The sequence below is a fragment of the Bos grunniens genome, chromosome 17 (genome assembly GCF_055505025.1).
Source record: "Bos grunniens cultivar Pamir isolate PY7600 chromosome 17, Bosgru_T2T1.0, whole genome shotgun sequence".
NCBI lineage: Eukaryota > Metazoa > Chordata > Mammalia > Artiodactyla > Bovidae > Bos > Bos grunniens.
The window spans coordinates 73,104,565-73,127,325 of NC_141181.1; the positions used below are offsets into that span (position 1 = coordinate 73,104,565).

Consider the following 22,761-nt stretch of genomic DNA (forward strand, 5'->3'; position numbering starts at 1 on the left):
TTCCGGAAGACAGCCTCTTTATTTGCGCCGGGTGATGCCAGGGGCTCAGACATGGGCAGCCCGCGGGGGGTTTCCGCACAGGTCCTCATCATCTGGCAGGGTCCGGGGTGCGTGGTGCCGGCCTGGGCCATCCTTGCCGGGCGCTCGGTGTCAGTCCAGTGTCCTGCCCAAGATGAGCGTCAGTGTGGGGCGGCCTGCGTGCCCACACCCACCCACACGGAGGGCCCCTGGGGGGTAGGATGAGAGAGCAGGCAAGGGCGGCCCTGCGCCATCAGGTGGGGCATCGTTGTTAGAAATGCCATGAGTCGATGAGGCTCCTCAGAGGCTGTCACAGGGCTTTGTGAAGAAACCAGTGTCTGAGTGCCTAGGAGAGGCCGGGGCCTGGCCCGCTAACCCTCGGCCACGGCTCAGCCTGACGCATCAGATGCCTGCAGGCATCTTCTGGGCGCTCACTGCTCTGTCCACAGCCCCCCGGGGCCCTGGGGACCCCAACCCAGGAGGGGGTGAGGGCCGGGTGAAGCCCCTCCAGCTGACAGGCAGAAAGGCCCGGACCACAGGCACCCTGTAGGCCAGGGGCAAGAAGGGGTTTCCTCCAAGAAGAGGCTCAGGACCAACGGCACACCAGGGCTTCCGGCTGCCCACCCGGCTGGCTGTGCCAAGCCTAACACAGCCAGACTGAGAGTCCGCTTTCTGAGCAGAGGGAAGGGACCTGGCAGCCCTGGGCGGGGCAGGCGGGGCGGGGGAGGCCGCTTCCCCACCCTGTGTCCCCGCCCCGCCCCCGGGGACAGGCCGCATGCGCACCTGGCCTCCAGACACCCTGCTTGGCAGCAGTCAGGCCGGGGTCTGGAGGGTCCAGTGGAGGTGGGGCCCTCAACGGCCTCCCTTCTCAGCTGTTTGTCTGGCCACAGTGGCCCAGGCGCAGGGCCCACTTGCCTGAGGTCACCTGCAGCTGGAGAGCAGTTGGCGGTGGCACCCAGCCCCCCTCAAACACAGGACCAGCCCCGCACGCACACCTGGCCATGGGGGCAGCAGTGGGCCGAGCACCCTGGGCTGTGGATGGCCGCCTAGCCTCAGCAGCCGGTTACTGTGGGGTCCAGGCCAGAGCGCTTGGAGATGCGGAGCTTGGCCACCTCCTCCGCACAGGTGGGGTGGATGCCCACTGTCCGCATCAGCTGCTGGTAGGAGGCCCCACACCTGCACGCCGGGACGGGGGTGGAGGGTGAGTTAGTGCAGGGAGGCAATGTTTGTACACCCACCCGCCCCCCCGGAGAAGTCACCAATGGCAGGACTTGGGGGAGGGCCCGGAAGTCAGTCTCCTCACTGCCCTCCAGCCCCGGCCCCCACCCTCTTCTCCAGCCGGCAGCCAGGAACACCTGCCATCTCCACCTCCCACCTGCCGGCCTGGCCCCCTACTGCCCCCTGCTGCCCCCAGGCCCACACGGCCCTCCATGAGTCCAGCCCGCTCCCCTGTGCCATCCTGCCTCTGACAGCCCTCACCAGCTGCCCGGCCCCTTCACTCCCAGCCCTGCCGGAGCGGCCACAGCACGGATCCCGGGACCCCACTGCAGGTCTGGCCCCAGAGGATGTGTGCCCGCTAGGCGGCCCTCCCGGTACATGCGATGCCAAGCTGCTCCCGACCACCTGGGCACGCATTCTGAGGAGAGAAGACCCACAGGGACCCCTTGGCCAGTCGAGGACACAAGCCTGTCCCAGAGATGAACATGGCCACACCCCAGGTGACTGGACCTGGCCCGTCGGGTGGATGCTGTCTGAAAACACCACTCCACGGACAAGTGGCCTGACACAGCAGACTCGACAGCCCAGCGGCCTGCGAGTGGCGTATCAGCTGACATTCCTGTGGACTCACTTGATCCCCAGGGCAAATCCCTGAATAACTTCGCCTGCGTTGGGGCCGAGGAAGTGCAGGCCCAGCACCAGCTGTGGGGGCTCCCGCAGACACACCATCTGAAAGGCACATGGTCAGTGGGGGTGGCGGGGGCCCGTGTGCCCAGGCCAGGCCCATAGGGACGCTCACCTTTATGTAGCACTGAGATGCATCCCGCTGGGGGACAGTGAACTCCAGTGGTTTATAGAACGCGTGGTAAACCTGGGCACCAAGACAGGGATTCCCGGGTCAGTGGCTGCAGCACAACAAGCCCCGGGATCTCCTCGAGCTGGTCAGGCTGTGGGTGCGGCAGGGGAGCCGCAACCACCCACTGGGCCTGTAGGCTTCGATACGGGCTGAGGACAAGGCCCCGCTGGCCTGGAGGCAGCCTGCGCCCCTGGGCACCGCAGCCTGTGGCCAGGCCCGAGACTCTGGAGAGCTGCGGCAGCGAGGCAGGCTGCCCTCTGACCTGCCTCAGAGCCCGGGGCGCAGAGCAGGCCTGGGCACCACCCAGGCGGACGCTGCCCAGGCTAGCACTGGAGGGGGGCCGGCTGCCTGTCCCATCTCCCTGGGGCCCCCAGTGCTCTCCAGGCCCTCACTCCAGCCAGCAGGGGGGCAGGCACAGCCCCCACCGACTGCCGGACAAAGGCTTTCAGCGCCCGAGAAGGGCCGACAGCGGGGTTGGGGCTGCGGCCGTGTAAAAAATGAGCAGGGCGCTCACATGTGCTGCACAGCCATTATTAATTAATGCAGCTTCAGAGAATATTGTTCTAATGAAGACAGGATTGAAAAGAAAACAAACAAAGGACATTTGGCCATTCAACATTGTGAAACATAAAACAACATCACGGAATGCCACGACACATGTCCCAGGGCCCTTGTGATGAATTAAACAAAAATAGCAAATAAAGCACAGTTGATGGAGGACGGGGCAGGCCCTGGAGCCCAGGGCTCGCTCCCAGAGGGAAGCTGGCCATGCTGGTGGCCACGTGGGGTCCAGTGCCTCCCGGCCCGCCTCCAAGCTGCAGCCAAAGCAGACCCCAGAGGCACCCATCTGGTGACCAAGCCCTCCCTCCGGGTGACGCCCATGCTGGGCTGGCAGAGGCCCGTGAGGACCAGAAGTGGGCAGGAGGGCAGCGGGGGAGGCGGGCAGAGGGCAGGAGGAGACTTTCCAGATGGAGGGAGACACATACCCCACTGAGGGGGCCGCTGCTCCAAGGCCCCCCTGGTCCCTGCCATGCCTGCCGACATCCCCAACCTGTCACACCTGTTGTGTGGGGCCCCATGCCGCCCTGCCGAGCCTCAGGCCCCGGGAAGCAAGGCTCCAATATTCCCGCTTGCCCTCCGGCGTCTGTGGGGGCGGCCGTCACCGGGGTGGGGGCCACGGGGGCCTGCATGCTGCACCCCACCCCCGGGCCTGGACTCACCTCCACGTGCTCTTCTCCATGGCGAGCCACCGCTGCCTCCTCTGACAGCCCCACGCAGCCGTACTCCAGCGGGGTGAAGACAGTCGTGGGGACCTGGAGGGCAGGCCTGCATCAGGCAGGCTCCTGGGGGCCCAGGGCGAAGACCCCCCAGGGACAGCGAGTGTCCGGTCATGCATGCATGCTTGCACACACGCACACGCTCGCACACACACACACGCTCACACTCACACGCACACGCTCACACACACGCACATGCCCCCAGAACGAGCTGTAGCCTTGCGCAGGCTGGGCGTGGCTGTGGCGAGCAAAGGCACTCACGCTGCTGTAGTCCATCAGGTCTGAGGTCCGGCCGCTCAGCCGCTGGGCCAGGAGCCGCCCGGCCATGATGGCCGTGGGCGTCAGCTCCGGCCGCCCCTGGAAGCAGGGAGCATGGGTTACTCCAGCACGGCTCATGGTGGGGGCGCCACCTTCCCGAGACCCCCCAGATGCAGGTTGCCTCTGTTGCTCTTGCGTGCTCCCCTCTGTCCCACCCTGGAGAGCTGCCAGTCTCCCTGGAAGAGGGGGTGGGCTGCTAACGAGCCCGGCCACGCCAGCCACGCTGGCCAGACCAGTGGCACCTCCCACATCCACCGGGGGCTTCTCTTGGGACCCTGCTTCATGCCAGTGCCCTTGGAGAGGGTTCCCACAGCAAAGCCCATGTGAGACCCGCCGCCATTCACTAGATCCCATTGACTGGGGTTCGGGCTAAGACAGGCCCAAGGAGCACCCGTGGGCCCCGACACACAGCTGGTCCGGCACGCCAAGCCCAAGACAGCCCGGATAGGACTGCATTCCGTGGAGGCCCCTGCCCTGGAGCAGAGCTGCCACAGCCCCGTGTCCCCTCATGCGCCAGCCTGGGACTGGGGGCTGATCCCCCACAACAGTGGGAAACACCCACGACCGACGTTCTGGAAATGACAGGGATCGGCAGCGAGAAAGCACCCCACCCGCCTGACTGACACACACGTGGCCCACACAGCACACACGTCTCCCTGAGCCACGGTGCCCTTGCTGGACCCTGGGGGTGAATGCCTCTGACCGCTGAGTGACTTTTAGTCATGACTTTTAATCAATGGTCTTCCCAGGTGGCTCAGTGGTAAAGAACCCGCCTGCCAATGCAGGAGATGCAGGAGACACAGGCTCAGTCCCTGGGTCAGGAGATCTCCTGGAGGAGAAAATGGCAACCCACTCCAGTACTCTTGCCTGGGGAACCCAATGGACAGAGGAGCCCGGCGGGCTGCAGTCCATGGGATCACAGAGTCTAACACGACTTAGCGACTGGGCACACACGCGTGTCTTAATTAACACACAGCACTGCCTAAGCAGCCAGGCCCCAGGGCAGCGAGCATGCATGAAGCTTCGTCCACAGCACTGGGCTGACAGGGTGGCCAGGGTCAGAGGGACAAGGAGCAGGGGGCGCAGGCCATACCTCTGCCACATCGCCGATGGCATAGATGTGGGGGACGGAGGTGGCTTCCTGGGCATCAACGAGGATCTTCCCAGTGACGGGGTTCGTATGCACACCAGCCTTTTCCAAATTCAGACTTGCGGTTTCTGGAACTCGGCCTGAAGGACACAGAGCAAGGTGGAAGGTTTCCATGAGAGGTTCTGATCAAGATTCCGGGTTTATTTAAAGCCCTTCTCAGAAAGTCCACTTAGAATTGGTGAGACACCAAGCACTGACAGTGTCAAGGGCCTCAGACATGTATGCACACACACGCATGTGTGTGCACACACCTGCACGCACATGTGTGTACACATGCACGCACGTACGTGCACGTACATGTGCGCACGCGTGCAAACGTGTACACACATTGCACAGGTGCTCGCATGCATGTGCGTGCACACACATGCACATACATGTACGCACGCGTGCAAACGCATACACACATGCTGCACAGGTGCACACATGCATGTGCGTGCACATGTGCACGTACATGCACTACACCCATACAGTTTGCACACATACACACGCAATGTGTACACACACTTTTTATGTACACATGCACGTGTGAGTACACGCACACACACATCTGCACAGAAAACGAAAGGACAGTGCAAGAACAGGAGGAAGTGGGGTGTGTGTGCAGAGTCTGGAATAAGAAATCCTAAACACAGCCTATGACACAATTTTGGTTTTTTAAATTATACACAGTTAAGAGTCATACATATTCAAAAAATAAACGTGGGAAAAAAACCCTATAACCGATGAACAACCAAAAGGGCTTATTGGTTTTTTGTTTTAATTTTTTACTTTTTATTTTCAAAAATATTTACTTATTTGGCTGCGCCAGATTGTATTTGCAGCACGTGGGATATTTAGTTACGGTACGCAGCATCTTGGTTGTGGCACGAGGGATTTAGTTCCTTGACCAGGGATAGAACCTGTGTCCCCTGCATCAGCAGGTGGATTCTCAACCACTGGACCACCAGGGAATTCCACAAAGGTGCCTGTGGTAACAGATAACTCGCTCGGGAGCCCTGGGGGGCCCACCCTGGAACTGTACCTCTGCAGGTCACGTCTCAGCAAGTGAGATGACGTGTCACTCAAAGAGGACGTTCAAGCCCCATAACGCTGACTTTGTGCGGGAGAGCTGTGATTTCTTTCGAAGGTGCCTGGCTCTGACAACAGAATTGTGTAGAAGCAGCAGCCAGGCGCGACATGCCCCCAGCCCCTGACCAGATCCCTAAGCCCCTCCCCACTGATGGCTGCACTCCAAGGGCCAGGGACCCCAGGTCACGTGGCAGAGTGACGCAGGCGAAGGGCCAGCTTGGCTGCACACACAGCCCGATGGGGCCACACAGCCTTCGAGGCATAGGCCTGAGGGCAACTCGGAAACTCCGGCCTGTCCCTGCGTGCACCCCTTGGTGGGTCAGGGCATCTCAGGGGCCCTCAGGTGGCCTCCCTGGTCCAGGGCGCCCCCCCAACACTCCTGGAGTCCCTGCCCTCTACCTGCCAGGTCACCCCACCTGCCAGGAAGCTGCCTGTGAAGGACAGGCAGTGCCTCACGTCCCCAGCCCCTGGCAAGGACGTCCCCCTGATGCCCGAGGAGGGTGAGCCGATCCAGAGGAGGCAGATGGTGCGCTCAACCGCGTCCTGCCCAGGGTCCAGGACAGACCCCCGCTGCCGGCAGCCCCAGCCTGAGGCGTCCAGGGCTGGCAGGCACAGCCGCCCGTCCTGGGGGGCCATCAGCTTGTGGACTCCGCCCTTGGAGAGAGGCCTGGAGGGGGCAGTGCTGGGCGGACACCCCAGCACTGCCAGCCGGTGTGCTCACAGCCTGGGGCCTCGTTCAGACGACAAGGCCTCTTTGAGTGGGGGTGGTGGGGGGGGCAGTGGGCACCCCGTCTTCCCGGGACTGGGCGGGGGATCCGGAGGCGGGAGGCTCGGCTTCAAAGGCACAGATCCCACAGCTCCCACGGCTCAGGCCCCCGGGGTCAGCAGGGGCTGGTGGAGCCAGGGAGGGGAGCCTTAAGTCTCCAGCTGCTGTCCCCGCGGGAAGTCAAAACACAGGCTCAGCTAAACCTCCTTCTCAGCGATGACTCCGGCTTGGCCCCAGGGATCAGGGGCTGAGGGCTGGCGCCCTTCTCCAGCAGACCAGACGCGGACCCACTAGGACAGGAGGGCCCCGCCTCCGACCACACCGATGCTGGCGCTCCAGCTCTGATGGAGGCCCACGAGCCTGTAGAGTGTGACGTGCCACCTGCCAACATCCTGCCCGGGGCCTGGGGGCCCAGCGGGCACCTGGGAACGGGTTGGACCGTGCTCTGGCAAGGAAGAAGTGGGCCCCACGGGTGGGATGGGGGGCATCAGTGCTGCAGGCAGGGGCTCCTCGATCAGCCCCTGGGTTCCTCCCCAGGTCCTGGGCCCTGAGCTTCCCAGTACACTGGGCCGGGCTGATGAGCCACAGGCAAAGCGGGCAGCACCCAGGCCAGGCACTCCGACACGGCCACGCTGCCCGCAGCTCACCCCTGCACCCCGCCCGGCTGGTCACAGGAGGTCAACAGCGCTTCTTCCCGGGCCTGTGGTAACCATGGTAACTGCACACCTTGCAGAGACTAACAAACCACATCTCAGGTCCCCGAAGAAACAGAGATAAACTTGAAGCAGAAGCAGGAGACGGCAGCCACGCTGGCCCCCGTGGTCCATCTTGAAACCAGGATTCTCTAGGACGCGCTGTCTACGTAAGTGGGAAGGTACGTGGAACGTGTAAGCCAGGCCACGGGCACAGAGAATAACGCTGGACAATGCCGGTGGCGAGCTTCCAGGACCAACCGTGCAGGAAGGGAGGCCCTGGACAGGGGCCACGGACGGCGGATGGGCCCCGGCCTCCGCCACGCTGCCCCGTGTTCTCCAAGCCGGGGGTCATGCTCCCCGTCAAACAGGCCCGGAGCCCCAGAGGCAGATGGAGACGGAGAACGGGTGGGGCGGGGGGCCCAGCGGCCGGCTGCTTGGACGTCCGCTCAGACCGGGCTGGGCTTGAACGGCAGCGGTCATGCCATCCTCCACGGCCTCCCCAAGGGCAGGCAGTCCTCCCCAGTGACGGCTCACACGCCACCCTATCCAGCCCACAGGCCGCCCACTCCTCACCCCGGCGTGGGGTTGGCAGCTGGTCCCTGGGGGAGGCCCTTCCAGGCAGGCGGCCCCCTCGCTCTGCACTCTGCTCCTTGTCAGGGTGGGGAGCTGTGAAGGTTCAACGTGCGCTTCTTCAGTGAGTCGTACAACGCAGTGTCCTTTGGCCACATGTCAGTGAGCTGGGCTTCCTCCTGAGAATGACTGATCCGGCCCTTTGTGTCCGTTTATATGATCCCGTGAGCGTCTTCCTTAGGACATGCGTGACTTGCTGCCGCGGTTGCAACAAACGAGCGCTCTGAAACCTCAGCCCCCTGCCTTGGGGCTGCCCCTCGCCGGCTGGCCAGAGTCCCTCAGGGGGACCTCATGACCCTCGCAGCTTGGACGGCCCCCATCCAGCGCTGACCGCCCAGGACAGAGCTCTTGGTGGGCCGGGCCAGGCCAGCCTCCTCTGGTGGCACTGAGGGAACCACCTGCTGGCTGTCGTGACGTGCTCCATGCAGCCGGGGATGCAGAGGAGCAGACGTGCCCGTCACAGGAAGACGGGCCTCCCTGGAGCACACGGGGTGCTGGTGCGCAGGGGATCCCTCAGCAAGGGCGGACTCGGGGCCGGCGGGGGCGTGACACGGGAGTGCGGGCTGCGACTGGACAAACCGCGCGGGCAGTCCTGGGCGCGGCGCTGGGAGGCTGGGCAGGGGCCCGGGCTGGAGGCCCGGTCAGGCTATGGTGGGGCCCCCACCTGGAGAACAGAGCCCCACTCGGGTGTCCTGCAGCCGCAGCAGGACGCGGTTCCAGGGGCAGGCCGGGTGGCTGCCCCAGCGGGCTGTATCACTGCTCAGACCTCCAGCCTCCGGGTGGCGGCCTTGGACGGGCCCCGGCTGCAGCCAACCTCGGCCCCTCGGGCCCGGCACAGTCTCCTTGGGCCAGCCTTCATCCCAGGCTGCAGTCCACGTGCGCACCAGCGTGGGGACAGTGCTCAGAGTGGCTGGGCCTTCAGGACGGGGGTCGGCCAGAGGGGGTTGGCTGGGACCCACGGGCTTGCTTCCCCCAACGCCAGAGGCTTCCACGTGACACAGGTGAATGGCAACAGCCCGCTGCAAAGAAAAAGCCTGAAGAAAAAGCGCCGGCTTCGGGGGCTGACTGCCCACGGCGCCCCGCTGCTTCACCACCCGGGGTGGGGCTCCTCTGGCCTGAGCCTTCCTCCAGCCTGGACACTGAGCCCTGCCTGGAGGACGCTGATTATGGGGGTAGGGGGGAGGGCGCTGGGGACTGTTTTGGCTCTGGGTTTTCCCGAGGCCAAGGTGCTCAGGCTGTTTCTAAGAACAAGAGGAAGTCACAGCAAAGCCAAGGGTCCCTGCTCAGAGGTGTCCACTGGGCTCACCAGTCCCACTCCACGCACCGCGCCCCCAGCCGGGATCCAGGCCACAAGTGGTTAACTGTGGCGGCCGGAGCCTGCGGGGCGGGCTGACTGTCTTCACTCATCACAGTAATCGGCGCATCTGCAGACAGGAAATCCTCCTCCCCAGCTCCCGGCCTGTTATCTAAGACACCTGGTGTGAGCGGGTGATTCACAGACAAACAATGAGCCGGCCCCCTGCACAGCAATTAACTGCTTTAGCTGCTAATGTGCTTAATCCACCTCGTGGGGATCAAGGCTGCGCCGCGGAAGAGGCTGGCAGGCTGCAGGCCAGCCCACTCTGGTGTCCGCGGGTGTCCACGGGCACGAGCCGCAGCCCGCCCTTCTCATCTGTGACACCTGGGGTCCGGTGGGTGCCCGGGCGGACCCAGGGTCTGCCAGCTCCCGGCCGGCCGTGGTGTTCGGACCCCTGGGACCACCCTTTATCGCACACAGAAGTAATGCCCGGTTCCAGGCTCTCCAGGTAAAGGGCAGAGAACGTTCCGGTTGCTGAAACGGGACGTGGCTCCTGGATGTTTACAAAACCCGCTGCGAGCTGTGCCCCGCCAGCACTTGCCCGCGGCTGGGAGGCGTGCCGGGAACCGCAGCGCTGCCTCGGGAAGCAAGGTCAGAGGCCAAGGACTGTGAAAAGCCCCCACCCCCGGCATCAATCACACCAGCAGACCGTCTGGGGGATGCCAGTTTTGAAAATACAGAAAACAAAACGGACTCCTGGTGGGGGAGGGCTCCCAGGGCCTCACCCTGTAGCCCACCAGGGCCGTCTGGACGCGGGGAGGACCCCGAGGGTCCGGGGGGAGGGGCGGGGTGCAGGCGAGGGGCCAGGCAGGCGGTGGGTGCAGTCCCCTCGGCCTTTAGAACCAAGCTGAAAACGACAGCCATCAGTTTACCTCTCCGGGTCTGAACACTCAGACGACCCTTCACAGCGTTCAAAACAAACCCCCTTTTAGGTCTACTCTCTCGATTCGATCAAGAACATTTCCTCTGGTAATTTAGCGAATCTTGGCCAAGAGTTCGCTCCAGGGCGTCTCAGATTTTTGCCTCATTCCTAAAACCTGCTCGCATCAAGCTTCAACAGCCAGGCGCTGACCGCTCCGGGGTTTATTTCATTTTCGGATTTCCACCCGTTCTGAGCATTTCGGAAGCAGTAGGCTTCTCAGAAGTACACCCCACCCCAGCCCCACCTCAGGGCACGTGGGGACCTGGGCAGCCGGGGCGGGAAAGCGCGGGAGGCAGGCCCTCTGAGGGCTCAGTGGACACGTCGAGAGCTGCGGAGCCGGATGTGGGGTCTGATGGGCACAGAGACTCAGAAGCCAGGCCCGGGGGGAGGGGGATGAGAGGCCCGCGGGCTGGAGACACGGAGGGAAGACCCTGATCGCCTCTAGGTGTAACGTGCACACAGACGGGTCGGGAAAACGGGTTCCAAACGCGCAGGCCACAGGCCCCAAGGCAGGAGGGTGTCCCGGCAGGTGGGCCCAGCGCCCTCTGTGCAGGGACCCCTGGGGCAGGCCCGCCTGCCACGGCTCTGGGCTCCAGGCTGTGCCCTCAGGGCCTCTCCCCTCCAGGCTGGCCGTCCTGAGCCCTGCAGGGGCCCCAAGGCCCTCCGCAGGGTCAGCCGGGTGCAGGGGGCCCAAACCTGGGAGTGTGTTCCACACGGTCACCCATGAGCTCTCTGCATTGCCACCCGGGGGGGCGCGGGGAGGGGCAGGGAGGGGTCCAGACACCCGACGGCAGGGAAGGGGGCACCTGGGCCCTAGGGCACGCACGTCCTCACCTATGGCCCAGAGCACCGTGTCAAAGGTGCCCGCGTCCTTCCGGTCCGAGGTGAGGTCCACCCAGGTGACGCGGAGCTGCTGGCCTGGGAGCTTCTCTACCTTCTCGGGGGCGCAGCCCCGTAGGATCCGGGTGCCGTGGCCAGCCATGTGCTCGGTGACCAGCGAAGCCATTTGCTGCAGAGGGTGGAGAGGGTGCGGGGTGAGGGCCCGGCGCTGGGGGGAGGGGGGCCCGCAGAGACGACCTGCCTGAGCTGGCCGTCCGGGGGCGGGGGCAGGCCTCACGCCCCGCTCTGGGGACCCTGCTCTCTGTGGAGCTGAGGACTAACCCGGCAGAGCTTCTGGCAGCCCCTGTCCCCCCAAGTCTGCGGGCCCAGGCCCCTGGCCCGGGGTATGTGTGACCTCTGGACACTTCTTAGACATTAATGAACCGAGTTTTCCCTGAAGGGGCTGAGACCCGCCCCGGGCTCTGTCTGCCAGGTTCTGCCGGGCGCGGTGGCCAGGTAGCTGCGAGCAGATGTGGGCACCTCTGCCCCCCTTCTCATTCCTGCGGGCCTCTGTCTCTTGGGCCCTCTCTGCCTGCATCCAGCCCGAGGCTCGAGGCCATCCCCGGACATGTGTGCCAGAGGCGGGCACTCGGGCATCTGTCCAGGGGGTGACAGGACATCGGGGGGTGCATCGCCCCGGAGCCCACCCACCGTCCCACTGCGCAGACACTTGGTGTTCTGACAGCGACAACCCAGACCTGGGCTTTAAAGTGACGTCTCTTCGAAGGTATTGTGGCTTAAAAAGAAAATACATGTGCTCATCACGTGGGCACATCCATTGTCAGCAAGGGTGCCCGCGCCCCAGGCTGGGAGGCCACGGGGCCGCCTGCGTGGTGGATGGGGAGGCCATGCGGCTACAGGGCCTGGCGCGGCTTGGCGTCCTGTCCGTCCTGTCTATGGTGGCCGGGCTGCCGTCACCCACGACGGTCACCCAGGGCCTCTCTCCCCACCACGCTGGCCCTGGAAAGACACACTCCTCGGGCCCCAGAGGCTCAGCAAGGGAGCTGGGATGGCACGGCTGCCCATGCTTGCCGGCCACTGCCCTCCCAGGTTGGGGCTGGCCGCTGTGTCTGCTGTGAGCTGACCCTTGCTGCCACCCGCCAATAGGTGTCTATGTCGCCAACAGTCTCTTCGCTCGACTTGAGGGCCGGTTTCTAAAGACTGAGACCTCGGTGCCAGTCCACACCTGCCCCCGCCCAGGTAGGGGGGTGGGAAAGCCCCCTCACGACAGCAGGGACACGGGTGGGGGCGCCGGCCCGGCATTACCTGGTCGAAGGCCCGGAGGGGCACGCTGCGTATCATGACGGTGGTGTCCAAGCCGAGCCCGGTGAGGAGGCCCGCACACTCCAGGGCTACGTCTGCCAGGCGGCTAAGGAGTGTTAACGATGGTGACGCTGGGGCCGGGCAGCGAGACCCCCACGCCCCGCCAGAAGCCCACACCCACCCGCCCCACCAGCCCAGAGGAGGCTCCGACCTGGCTGCAGAGACCACCCCCCGGTGCCATCTTGGACACACGTCGAGGGCCAGGTGGGGGCTCCATGCACAGGCGCCTTCCACGCCCCTGGAGGCTCACCCGGGCCACATGGGGGTGGTCGGGAGCCAGCGCCCGGGCCTCACACCTCTGTCTCCCCTGCAGTCGCCCCTCCGGGCCCCCAGTCTTACTGTTCCATCTGAAGGAACTGGCCAGAGGGGGCTGGTCTCCAGGGAGGACCACCTGCCTCAAGGCTGTGTCCAGCTGCCTAGCCAGTGAGCGGCTCAGGAAGAGCCTCCCGGAAGCCCCAGACTCAGAGGTCAACCTCAGAGTGTCCCTTGAGCACAGAGGACAGAGTGGGCCTTTACAGGTCACAGGGGGCAGCCCCCACGGGAGGGGCGAGGGCGGGGGCCGGACCCGAGCGTCCGCTCTTGGGACGGTGAGCAGCGCCGTCTGTCTGTCCATCACCTGCATGCAGCAAAGGATACAGCTGGCCCCGACCACCAACCTGTTGGAGGGACAGACAGAGATACATGGGTCACATGTCCACGGGTCGTGAGCTGCCCCCGGGGCTCCGAGGGCCGGGCCTTGTGCGGGCGCCCGGTAGCTGCCGCGAACTGTCCGACAGGCCACCCTGAGGGATGATAGCCCCCCCAGGGCTCCTGCCACAGTGACAGCCAGCTGCCGGATCGGGGAACTGCCTGGTGGCGAGGGAGGGGCAGCTGGTGACAGACCAGCGTGTCTGGGGACGGGCCCGCAGGCAGGACCGACGTGGACCAAGCCCAGATGTTGCAAGCTTCTCCTTGACTCCCACTGGACCCTGACGTCAGGCTGCAGACAACCAGGGAGGTACGGATGTGGGCAGTAATGCTCCGGGGCCACGGAGGCCGGGCGGAGGGCCCACGCCTGCCTGCCCCAAGTCCCCCCATGCAGAGGCTGGGAAAGTCAGCACGGCCAGCAGGGAGGGGCCACAGGACCCAGCAGACCTCCCGTTACACACCCTGCGTGCACACACACCTGAGCACACGTGCACACACATGCTTGCACACGTGCACCGAACTGAACCTGAGCGCAGACTCCCCGCCCAGGCAGTGTGGGTGGGCTCGTCAGATCACCCTCAGCCTTTGAACGAGAAGAGGTGACGCGGGGGAGGATCAGCAGATGTCAGCTTGATCCCGGCAGGTACTAATGATATAATTCCATTTCAAACAGACGCTCGTCCCGGGAGGACTGCTGCTGGCGCCCTGTGGGGAGCTGCTGGCACTCAGCTTCCTCGGGACGGGTCGGAGCCGCGGGTGTCTATGTGGGTGAGTGGGGAGAGCTCGGCATGTGAAGCACACATGCAGGCACATGCACATGGGGCATGTATGCAGGCATGCACACACGGGGCACACACACGCACATGTACACGGGGCATACACGCAGGCACACGCAGCACACGCACACGGAGCACACATGGAGACACACATGGGGCACACGCACGCAGGCATGCGCACACGGGGCACACGCAGGCACGCGCACGTGTCCACACGTGGGTACACACAAGATGGCCTTCTCTCCCTCCGTCTGGACGTGAACGGGGAAGGTACAAGCCTTCCTTCTAGACAGAAACTGCAAGGCTTGGGCTGCCCTGAATATCCTGCCCCGACGCAAGAACCAGTGAAGGGCGTGCGTGCAGACCTCGTGGTGGTGCCCTGTGCCCCGCCAGGGTGCCCACGGCCTGCGCGGCTGAGCCATGCAGGCCCGGAGAGCCCACTGACCACCCACTGTGCGGTCCTGCCGTCCAAGTCTTCCTGTCTCCACAGAGCAGACTCTGGTGGGGGTCTGCAGCCTGAAGCCCACAGCCCAGCTCCAGGCAGAGCAGCAACGTGGTCTGATTTTGGCAAAGACGTTTTGTTTCCACAGTTCCTGAGCATGCTCCCAAGCCCTGCACAGGCGGGTGGGGAGTGGGGGTGGGTGAGGGTCCCCCCAAGCCCTGGGTGTCCCACTCCCACCTCAAGGTCACGGGGCCCCGCTCCCAGGCTGCTGGCTCCAAGCCACCAACAGTGGGTGCATCAGGAGGGCACGTCCTTGACCAAGTGTGGGAGGGCGAAAACTCCCGGGGGAGGGCGTGTGCTGGCGCCCATGGTCACCTCGGTCTCCTCAACGGGGTTGGTTTTCACTCCACCCCTGGCCCCCAGTTCATCAAATAAGCAATTCATTATCAAACAACAATTATCTGAAAAAGGCAGGATCCAAGGTCTTAACCAGAGAACTCCCTTCAGGCGGACTCGATGAGAAAACACCCAAACCAGGGCTGGACTCCGGAGCTGGGGGCTGGCGGGTCTGAGCTGCGGGTGGCCTTTGCTGGCCCCCGAGGACACCCTGTCTCGGGTGAGGCCAAGGCTGGTGCCCGGCAGGTGCCCCTGGCAGGCCCTGGGGGCGGGGCGGGCCTCCAAGGCCTGTGCCCTGGGGCCCCGCGGCTGCGTGTGTGTTTGGGCAGCCCCCCATGTACCCCTGGGTGCTGCCGACACAGCACGCCGAGGTGTAGCTGCTGCAGGCTTACCCTGCTCACGGGCTGGCCGCCGCCTCGCATCTGGAGGCAGAGGAAGCAGCAACAAAGCTTCCCCAGGCGTGAAGCCCCAGTTTAAGGAGCTCTCCACCTGCCTCTCGGGTCTGAAGGCCCCAGTCCGCACCCGGGGCGGCGGGGGGCACCCACACAGTGCGAGGGCCCACGGCCACCCCGCCAGCGCAGGCAACACTGAGGCCCTGCAGGCAGGGGCCCCGGGAGCAGCTGGACATGGGCTGTCCAGAGGGCTCCCAGACCCCTGGGGCAAAGCAGGTGGGTCACCCGTGGAGGCTGCTGGCCACCCCGTCTCATGAATGTGACCCTGAGGGCGGTCCACACAGGGAGGAGCTGGCCAGCGGAGGCAGCTGCAGGCTGAGGCGAGGCTGGGCATGCTGGGCACCCCGCTGGCCAGCTGGCCTCCTGGATGGGCCCCGGGACACGGCCCGCCTGGCTTCGCGAGGCCTCCAGGGCGGGGGCAGCCCTCGGTGCCCATATTCATTTCAGCTCCATTTTAAAGGCGAGTTAAAATAAACACCAGGAATATTTATAAGGCAAATAAATCTGGTAGAAACAGCCCCTCGGAGTGTGAGTGGAGGCCCCCAGCCCGGCCAGAGCTGATAAAATACAGAAATGCTACTGTCGGCCCTCCGGCTTATTTTGACTGCGCGCAGGAATGTAGCGAGTAAACAGTGCCTCCGTATCACACTGTTACAACTTGCATTCACAGCTCGGCACAAAAGCTGCGTTTCACAGAAGCAGCGTTCGGGGATGTATCTCCAGCTTAATTTTTTAAAAAAACCATTTCCTCACATAAATCATGCTCAGAACGGAATGGGTGACTGATACATTGCAAACACTTTTTTTCCTTAAACAATAACATACCTAGATTCCTTCTAAACGAAAGAGCTAAAAAAAAAAAAAGTCTTCTAAATGGTTTGGTTTTTTTTTTCCTGAAGAAAATAAACACTTTGCTGACCCCGATATCTGGGGCTGTCTTCCCTGGCCGCGCATGCCCCGGGCCCAGCACGTGGTCAGCAGGGCGGCCACGCGGGGCCCTGCACCCAGACCTTTCGGTGTCCAGGCCCCGGCGAGCCACAGGCAGTGAGGGCACCAGACGGCGGCCCCTCTTGGTGGCTGGACTCGGCATTCAGAAGGCCAAGTGGGAATAACAAACGAAAGAAAACGAACACACGGGAATGGAGTCAACGAAAGACCAAGATTCAGAGAGTGCTGGCGCTGGGCAGACGCGACCGAGCCACAGTGGTGGCCTCGGCCAGGACACAGGCCCCACGCCGTGAGCCAGCATCCAGGCGGCTGCGCCGTGAAGGCCGACGGCACCACAGTCTCCACGGCCCTCCACGGACCTGCGTCACCCCCAGAAACCCACGCCCAAGAAAACGACGCGGGTCCAAAGCCTGGCGGACGGGACCCGGAACAGGGCCAGAGCAGGATGGTGCCCCACTCGGAGGAGTTTCCAGGCCGACCGCAGGCGCTCATGGTGGGTGCCTGGGACCCCGTCTTCACGCAGACAAGCTGCAGACGCCCACCAAGGCCCTGGGACCCACAGGAAATCCAGGGCTTTTGTCAAAAACCATCTTGCTGGGGGGGAGGCTCTCCTGAACATGCAATAAATCTAACAGCAATTAAGCATAAAAGAGCCTAAGCCACACTTAAAAAACCCAAAACACTGGTACGTTACTGGAGTTAAAAGACACGACAAGCTGAAAAAATCTGCAATTGTAAACAACATGAGATTTCAGCTCTGACAGCAAAGCTGTGGGTACATAAGAAAGAGGAAAGCAGAGGGCAGTGCCAGGGCAGGGCAGCCTTGCTCAGAGCCACACACACTCAGGGCCACACGCTCACAGCCACTCACAGACACACATGGCAGCCCTGCTCACAGCCACACAGGCTCACAGCCACTCAGACACACACGCTCAGAGCCACACACAGAGACACATGCTCAGGGCCCCACACGCTCACAGTCACTCACAGGCACACATGCTAACAGTCACATGCTCAAACCTGTGAGTAGATAAGAAAGAGGAAAGCAGAGGGCAGTCCCAGGGCAGGGCAGCCCTGCTCAGAGCCACACACGCTCACAGCCCCTCAGACAATCATGCTTACAGCCACTCACAGACACACACGCTCACAGCCACATGCTCACAGCCACTCAGACATGCTCACAGCCACACGCTCATAGCCACTCACAGACACACACGCTCACAGACACTCAGACACACACACTCGCAGCCACACACTCACAGCCACACACAGACACACACGCTCACAGCCACACACTCACAGCCACTCAGACACACACGCTCACAGCCACTCAGACATGCTCACAGCCACACGCTCACAGCCACACACTCACAGCCACTCACAGACACTCACACTCACAGCCACTCAGACACATACGTTCACAGACACTCAGACACACACGCTCACAGCCACTCAGACACACACACTCACACTCATAGACTCACACACAGCCACTCACGCTCACAGCCACACATGCTCACAGCCACACGCTCATAGCTACTCAGACACACACGCTCACAGACACTCACAGACACACATGCTCACAGCCAGTCACGCTCACAGCCACACGCTCACAGCCATACACGCTCACAGCCACTCACAAACACGCTCACAGCCACTCACACTCACAGCCACTCACAGACACACACGCTCACAGGCACACACGCTCACAACCACACGCTCACGGCCACTCACAGCCACACACGCTCACAGCCACACACACAAATACACAAATTCACACAGATGCTGACTAACACACATGCTCAGAGACACACGTGCTCACAGCCACATACACAGAGATACACACGCTCACTGATACACATGTTCACACATGCTCATAGACACACACTCTTACATAGATACAGCCCACAGACATACACAGATACATTCACAGACACACACGCTCACACACACATGTTCACAGACACACATGCTCACAGACATGCTCACACTCGCACACTTCACAGACACACATGCTCACACTCATACAACACGCTCAGATATACTCTCACAGGCACACTCAAGACACACGCTCATGCTCACAGACACACAGGCTCACAGACACACACATTCACTGACACACATGCTTACACAGATCCACAGTGTCACTGACACACACACTGAGCCACACACATTCACACTCACAGCCACACATTCAAAACCCACACTTAGACACCCACACTCATTTTAAACAGCTAGTGCTGCTGCTAAGTCGCTTCAGTCGTGTCCGACGCCAAAGATGACATAACAGCAAATGCAAAAGAAACCACACCACGTTTAACCTACTAGTTAGAGATAAGAGAATTAGCCCAGATACTACGGAGTAAACAGATAATGTGGTAAACGTGACATAAAATTATACCCTACTTCAGGCGGAAGCGCCGGGCACAGCTGGAGCCTGTGGAGGTGGCGGCAGAGCGACCCGGGCTGTAGATGGGAGTGGCCGAGGGGCCCCACCTGGCAGGCGAGGCCCGGTTCCTTCGGCCCACGAGACAGCACCCACCCGGGACTGCAGTTCTCGACTGGACACAGCCCCGGCCGTGCACACGGCGCGGAAGAAGCCAGGGATGGTCAGGACCCGCACGTGGGGCTTCTCTGCAGCCAGTCCGACCAGGGAAGAGAAAAGGGGCTGGGGGCTCCCAGGAGCCCCTCGCGAAGGGCTGCACCTGGGCCTGAAAGGGCGCCTCGTGAGGCCAGGACAGTGAGGACGTGCAGAGCGCATGGCCCGCCACGCACACACGCTCACGTGTTCACACACAGGCACATAGGCTCACACAAGGCACACACACGTGCGCACACACACACGCGTGCACACACACTCACACCAGGCGCACCCACATACGCTTACACAGGCACGCACACACACACACACAGGCGCACACACGTGCACACACACAGGCACACACACACAGGCGCACACACATGCTCACACCAGGCGTGCACACACACTCACACCAGGCGCACCCACACACGCTCACACACAGGCACGCACACACACTCACACCAGTCGTGCACACATACGCTCACACACAGGCACACACACATGCTCACACACAGGCACACATGTGTGCACACACACGCTCACACCAGGCGCACACACACACGCTCACACACAGGTGTACACACACATGCTCATACACAGGCACACACCAGGTGCGCACACACACACAGGCGCACACACTCACACACAGGCACACACATGTGTGCGCACACACGCTCACACACAGGCACACACACATGCTCGCACACAGGCATACACACGTGTGCACACACACGTTCACACCAGGCGCACACACACACGCTCACACACATGCTCGCACACGGGCACACACCCACATGCAGAGCCTGCACCCACATGCAGAGCCTGCACCCGCAGGCCTCGGGCAGCAGGCCTCCCTAGCCCGGCGCTGTGACAGCGAGCCTCTGCCGCCCTCTGGTGGCCTGTCTGGTCCCTGCAAACACAGGTCCCTGAGACGCCCAGCAGCAGTGCCCAGAGCTGGACCCCAGGCTGGGAGTGAGCTCGGCCCCTGGGCCCTGCCGATCTCAGGGGCGCCCAGGACGCAAGGGGGGCAGGTGAAAGCGAGACATCTTTCAGGACTGGAGAGGGGCCAGGCTCCCCCCGGTGGCCCACGGGAACCCTGATGAATGCCAGGCCTGCGGACAACAGCCACGCCCTGTGACACAGCCCTGGGCGGGAGCAGCCCCGAACGCACTGTGCGGCCCGGCTTTCCGCCTTCCCTCCGTGGGAAGGAACACAGGCTACCCAGCCGCCCTGTGCACAAGGGAGCGGGCCCCAGACACCCCTCAGGCCTTACGTTTTCCCAGGGGATTCCTTCAGCCAGAAGAGGTCATCACTTGTGATCCCATATTCCAAGGCACCTTCGATCTGTCCAGGAGAAGGGTTGATGTGAGGTGGCATCTCTGGCCCCTAGGGTGCCCACAGAGGAAGCTGGCTCGCAGACACCACCCATGATCGGCTGCACCTCCCCAGAAGCGGCTCTGGGCTGGGGGCCGGGGGGCTGCAGCCTCTTCCTCCAGCTCTCCAGGACTCCCGGATCAGACCCAGGGCTGGGGGCGGGAGGGGCGAGGCCAGGCGGGCCGGTCCCCAGGGCGCTGGGCTGAAGGCTGGGCAGTCCCCGAGGGAGAGTGCGGTGGGCCCTGCGCCTGGAGGCTGTGCAGGTTACCCCATGCCCCAGCAGGTGGGGGACGTGGGACGTGTGCCCTCCCCGTGGCCCTCGGGAGTCAGAAGTGCTGGAGAGAGGAAACGGATTCCAAACAGTTTACAGTTCCAATTGGCAAAAAAAATAAAGTTTCGTAGGTTTGCTCAAGGGAGACCGAAAGGTCTGGGTAACACAGGGACCAGAACACAGGCAGACTTGGCCGGCAGCGGGGCGAGCGGCCAACGAGTGGCCTCCTCAGGACCCGTGGCTCCACATCAACCCCCAAAGCCCTTCAGGGGGCAGTGGGGTGGGAGCGGGCCAGTCCGCATGTGGGCAGCCAGGCAGCCGAGCTGATCGCCAGGTCCTGGGAGCCGACCACGGCCGTCAGGGACTTTGAATGCAGCCTTAGCGGGCCCAGCTGCGGGTGGGGGTCACTGACAGTCACTGCTGGGCCCTGCCTGTGTGGTCACTCGGACAAGCGCCCTGCCCTCCTTCGGAGGCCTGTCCAGAGCCACCAGTCACAGCCGCCGGGTCCCCCACCCTGGAGGCAGCTCTCGCTGGGCGGACCTCAGGGGCTGGGGCGGGAGCTCCGGGGACACTCACGTGCGTGGGGTACCGCGGCCGACCTCCGGTGGCGATGACAATGTGCTCGGCCGAAAGCAGAGTCTGGGAAGAAAGCGAGGAAGCCGCGGTCACCCAGGCACCTCGCGAGGGCTCCACTGTGCCCTGGTCACAGCCACTGCCCTGTGGCGCCGGCCCCGCGGCAGCCCCGAGACAGGTCTGAGCACCAGCAGGAGAGCTTCCCAGTTTACACAGCGTCCCCGGGGAGAAGGTCTCCAGAATCCCACAAGGCCATGCTGGGCTGGGCCGCCTGAGCCGCGGGCAGCCTCGTGTGCTCGCTTCCTCCGTCACAGAGTACTGGACCAGCCTGGGCCCCGGAGGGATGTCCTGTCAATCCCAGCGGCACTGATCGCTGGGGACAGCGCAGAGGCTGTGTGAACCCGGGGTCTGCCCACCCTGGCCACAGACCAGCCCCTGGGAGCCCAGGAGGCCGGTGCTCACCTCCTCCCCGCCTTTGGAGACACCGCAAACTGTGTGCGTGTCGACAAAGCTGGCCTTGACGTTAAAATACTTGACTTTCCTGCAAAATAAAAACAGGATGCTCAAACGTGACCTCAGGCCACCCACGGCTCAGGGATAGGGGGCACGGCTGCCGTCTCCCCAGACACGGGGACCACAGCCGCCGCGCAGGGGCGTCCCAAGGCCCAGCGCAGCTCCGGTGTGTGGGGACAGAGGCGGCCGGGCCTCTTCTGAGCTCAGTCCTGTCACCTGAACGCTCCACCAGGAAGAGGAGGCTCTCACACGCACCCAGTACTGTCCCCCCAGAACCCACCGACGTGCCGCTGCCAAGGAAGGGGGCCAGCAGGCAGGGGACTGTGAGGCCAGGCCCCAGGAGGGGTGAGGGGCACCTGGTGCCCAGAAACTGGCTTTCTTTCTTTTAAAAAAATACTTTCAAATGGTGCCGTGTCTTTATTTTCTAAATATTTACTTATTTATTTGGCTGTGCCGAGTCTCAGCTGCCGTTTGCAGGGTCTAGGTTCCCCGACCAGGGATTGAACCCGGGCCCCGTGTTGGGAGCATGGAGTCCGCCGCTGGAGCAGAGGGAGTCCTGACGACCGGGCTTTCTCCGCAGTTCTCCCTACCTCCCCAGCCTGGGGAGTCCTCAACACCCACGACCGCCCGGGGCCCGGCGCGGCAGCGGTACCTGTCCTGCAGCTGGACGCGGTGGCCCCAGTTCAGGGACTTCACGTGGTTCTGAACAGCGTCCGCCAGCGTCGCCCTGGTGACACACATAGCGCCCGGCCACACGGTTCAGGGGTGGGTCCCGCCAGAACGGGGCTGCTAAGGGCCCTTCACAGGCGCACCCGGGGGCCACGCGCTTCTCAAGGTGGTGGGGGTGGAGGCCGTCCCCGGGCCAGGCGAGGGGCTCCTGACTGGGGGGCCTTGAGCAGACCCCCACCACCTGCCGGGCCTGGGCGCCATGGGCGCAGCAGGGCCCAGGCCCCACCCAGAGGGCAGGCAGCCTCTGCCACCCACCCGGGGAGACAACTAGAAGCCTCGCCCACACATGGGGGTGAAGGGACTGCCCGGGGGCTGCGGGGACCCTGGTCCCCCCATCGCCCCTCACCAGCTGTGCGGGGCCTGGGCCACGCCCCAGCCATAGTGGGGAGCGTCGCGGATCATGCCCCCCAGCAGGGCCGCCTGGTGCATCAGTTTCTTGGGGATGCAGCCGACGTTCACGCAGGTGCCGCCAAGGCCCCACCTGGTGCCTGGGGGTGGGGGGAGCTCGGGTGAGCTGTCACCCTGCTGACCCCAACTCTGCC

General features: G+C 63.4%; 1 protein-coding gene across 8 annotated transcripts in view; it reads right to left on the reverse strand.

Annotated features, from left to right (window-relative positions):
• The window catches only part of TXNRD2 (thioredoxin reductase 2), a 27,956-nt gene continuing 5,195 nt past the window's right edge, over nt 1-22,761 (reverse strand). For 4 of the 8 annotated variants that reach the window (XM_086349305.1, XM_086349309.1, XM_086349310.1 and 1 more), the window contains exons 4-18: nt 22,566-22,707; nt 22,143-22,217; nt 21,440-21,518; nt 20,981-21,043; nt 20,033-20,103; nt 13,114-13,133; nt 12,421-12,512; nt 11,110-11,284; nt 4,781-4,917; nt 3,631-3,726; nt 3,313-3,405; nt 2,036-2,107; nt 1,868-1,965; nt 1,014-1,194; nt 1-163 (exon numbers count right to left, since the gene is read on the reverse strand). In XM_086349305.1, the coding sequence (XP_086205431.1) occupies nt 1,065-1,194; nt 1,868-1,965; nt 2,036-2,107; nt 3,313-3,405; nt 3,631-3,726; nt 4,781-4,917; nt 11,110-11,284; nt 12,421-12,512; nt 13,114-13,133; nt 20,033-20,103; nt 20,981-21,043; nt 21,440-21,518; nt 22,143-22,217; nt 22,566-22,707 (1,343 nt within the window). In that variant the 3' untranslated portion in view covers nt 1-163; nt 1,014-1,064. Of the gene's footprint in view, nt 164-801; nt 1,195-1,867; nt 1,966-2,035; nt 2,108-3,312; nt 3,406-3,630; nt 3,727-4,780; nt 4,918-11,109; nt 11,285-12,420; nt 12,513-13,113; nt 13,134-20,032; nt 20,104-20,980; nt 21,044-21,439; nt 21,519-22,142; nt 22,218-22,565; nt 22,708-22,761 lie in introns of all 8 variants that reach the window. The other 4 variants (XM_086349306.1, XM_086349311.1, XM_086349312.1 and 1 more) reach the window with 2 other exon arrangements.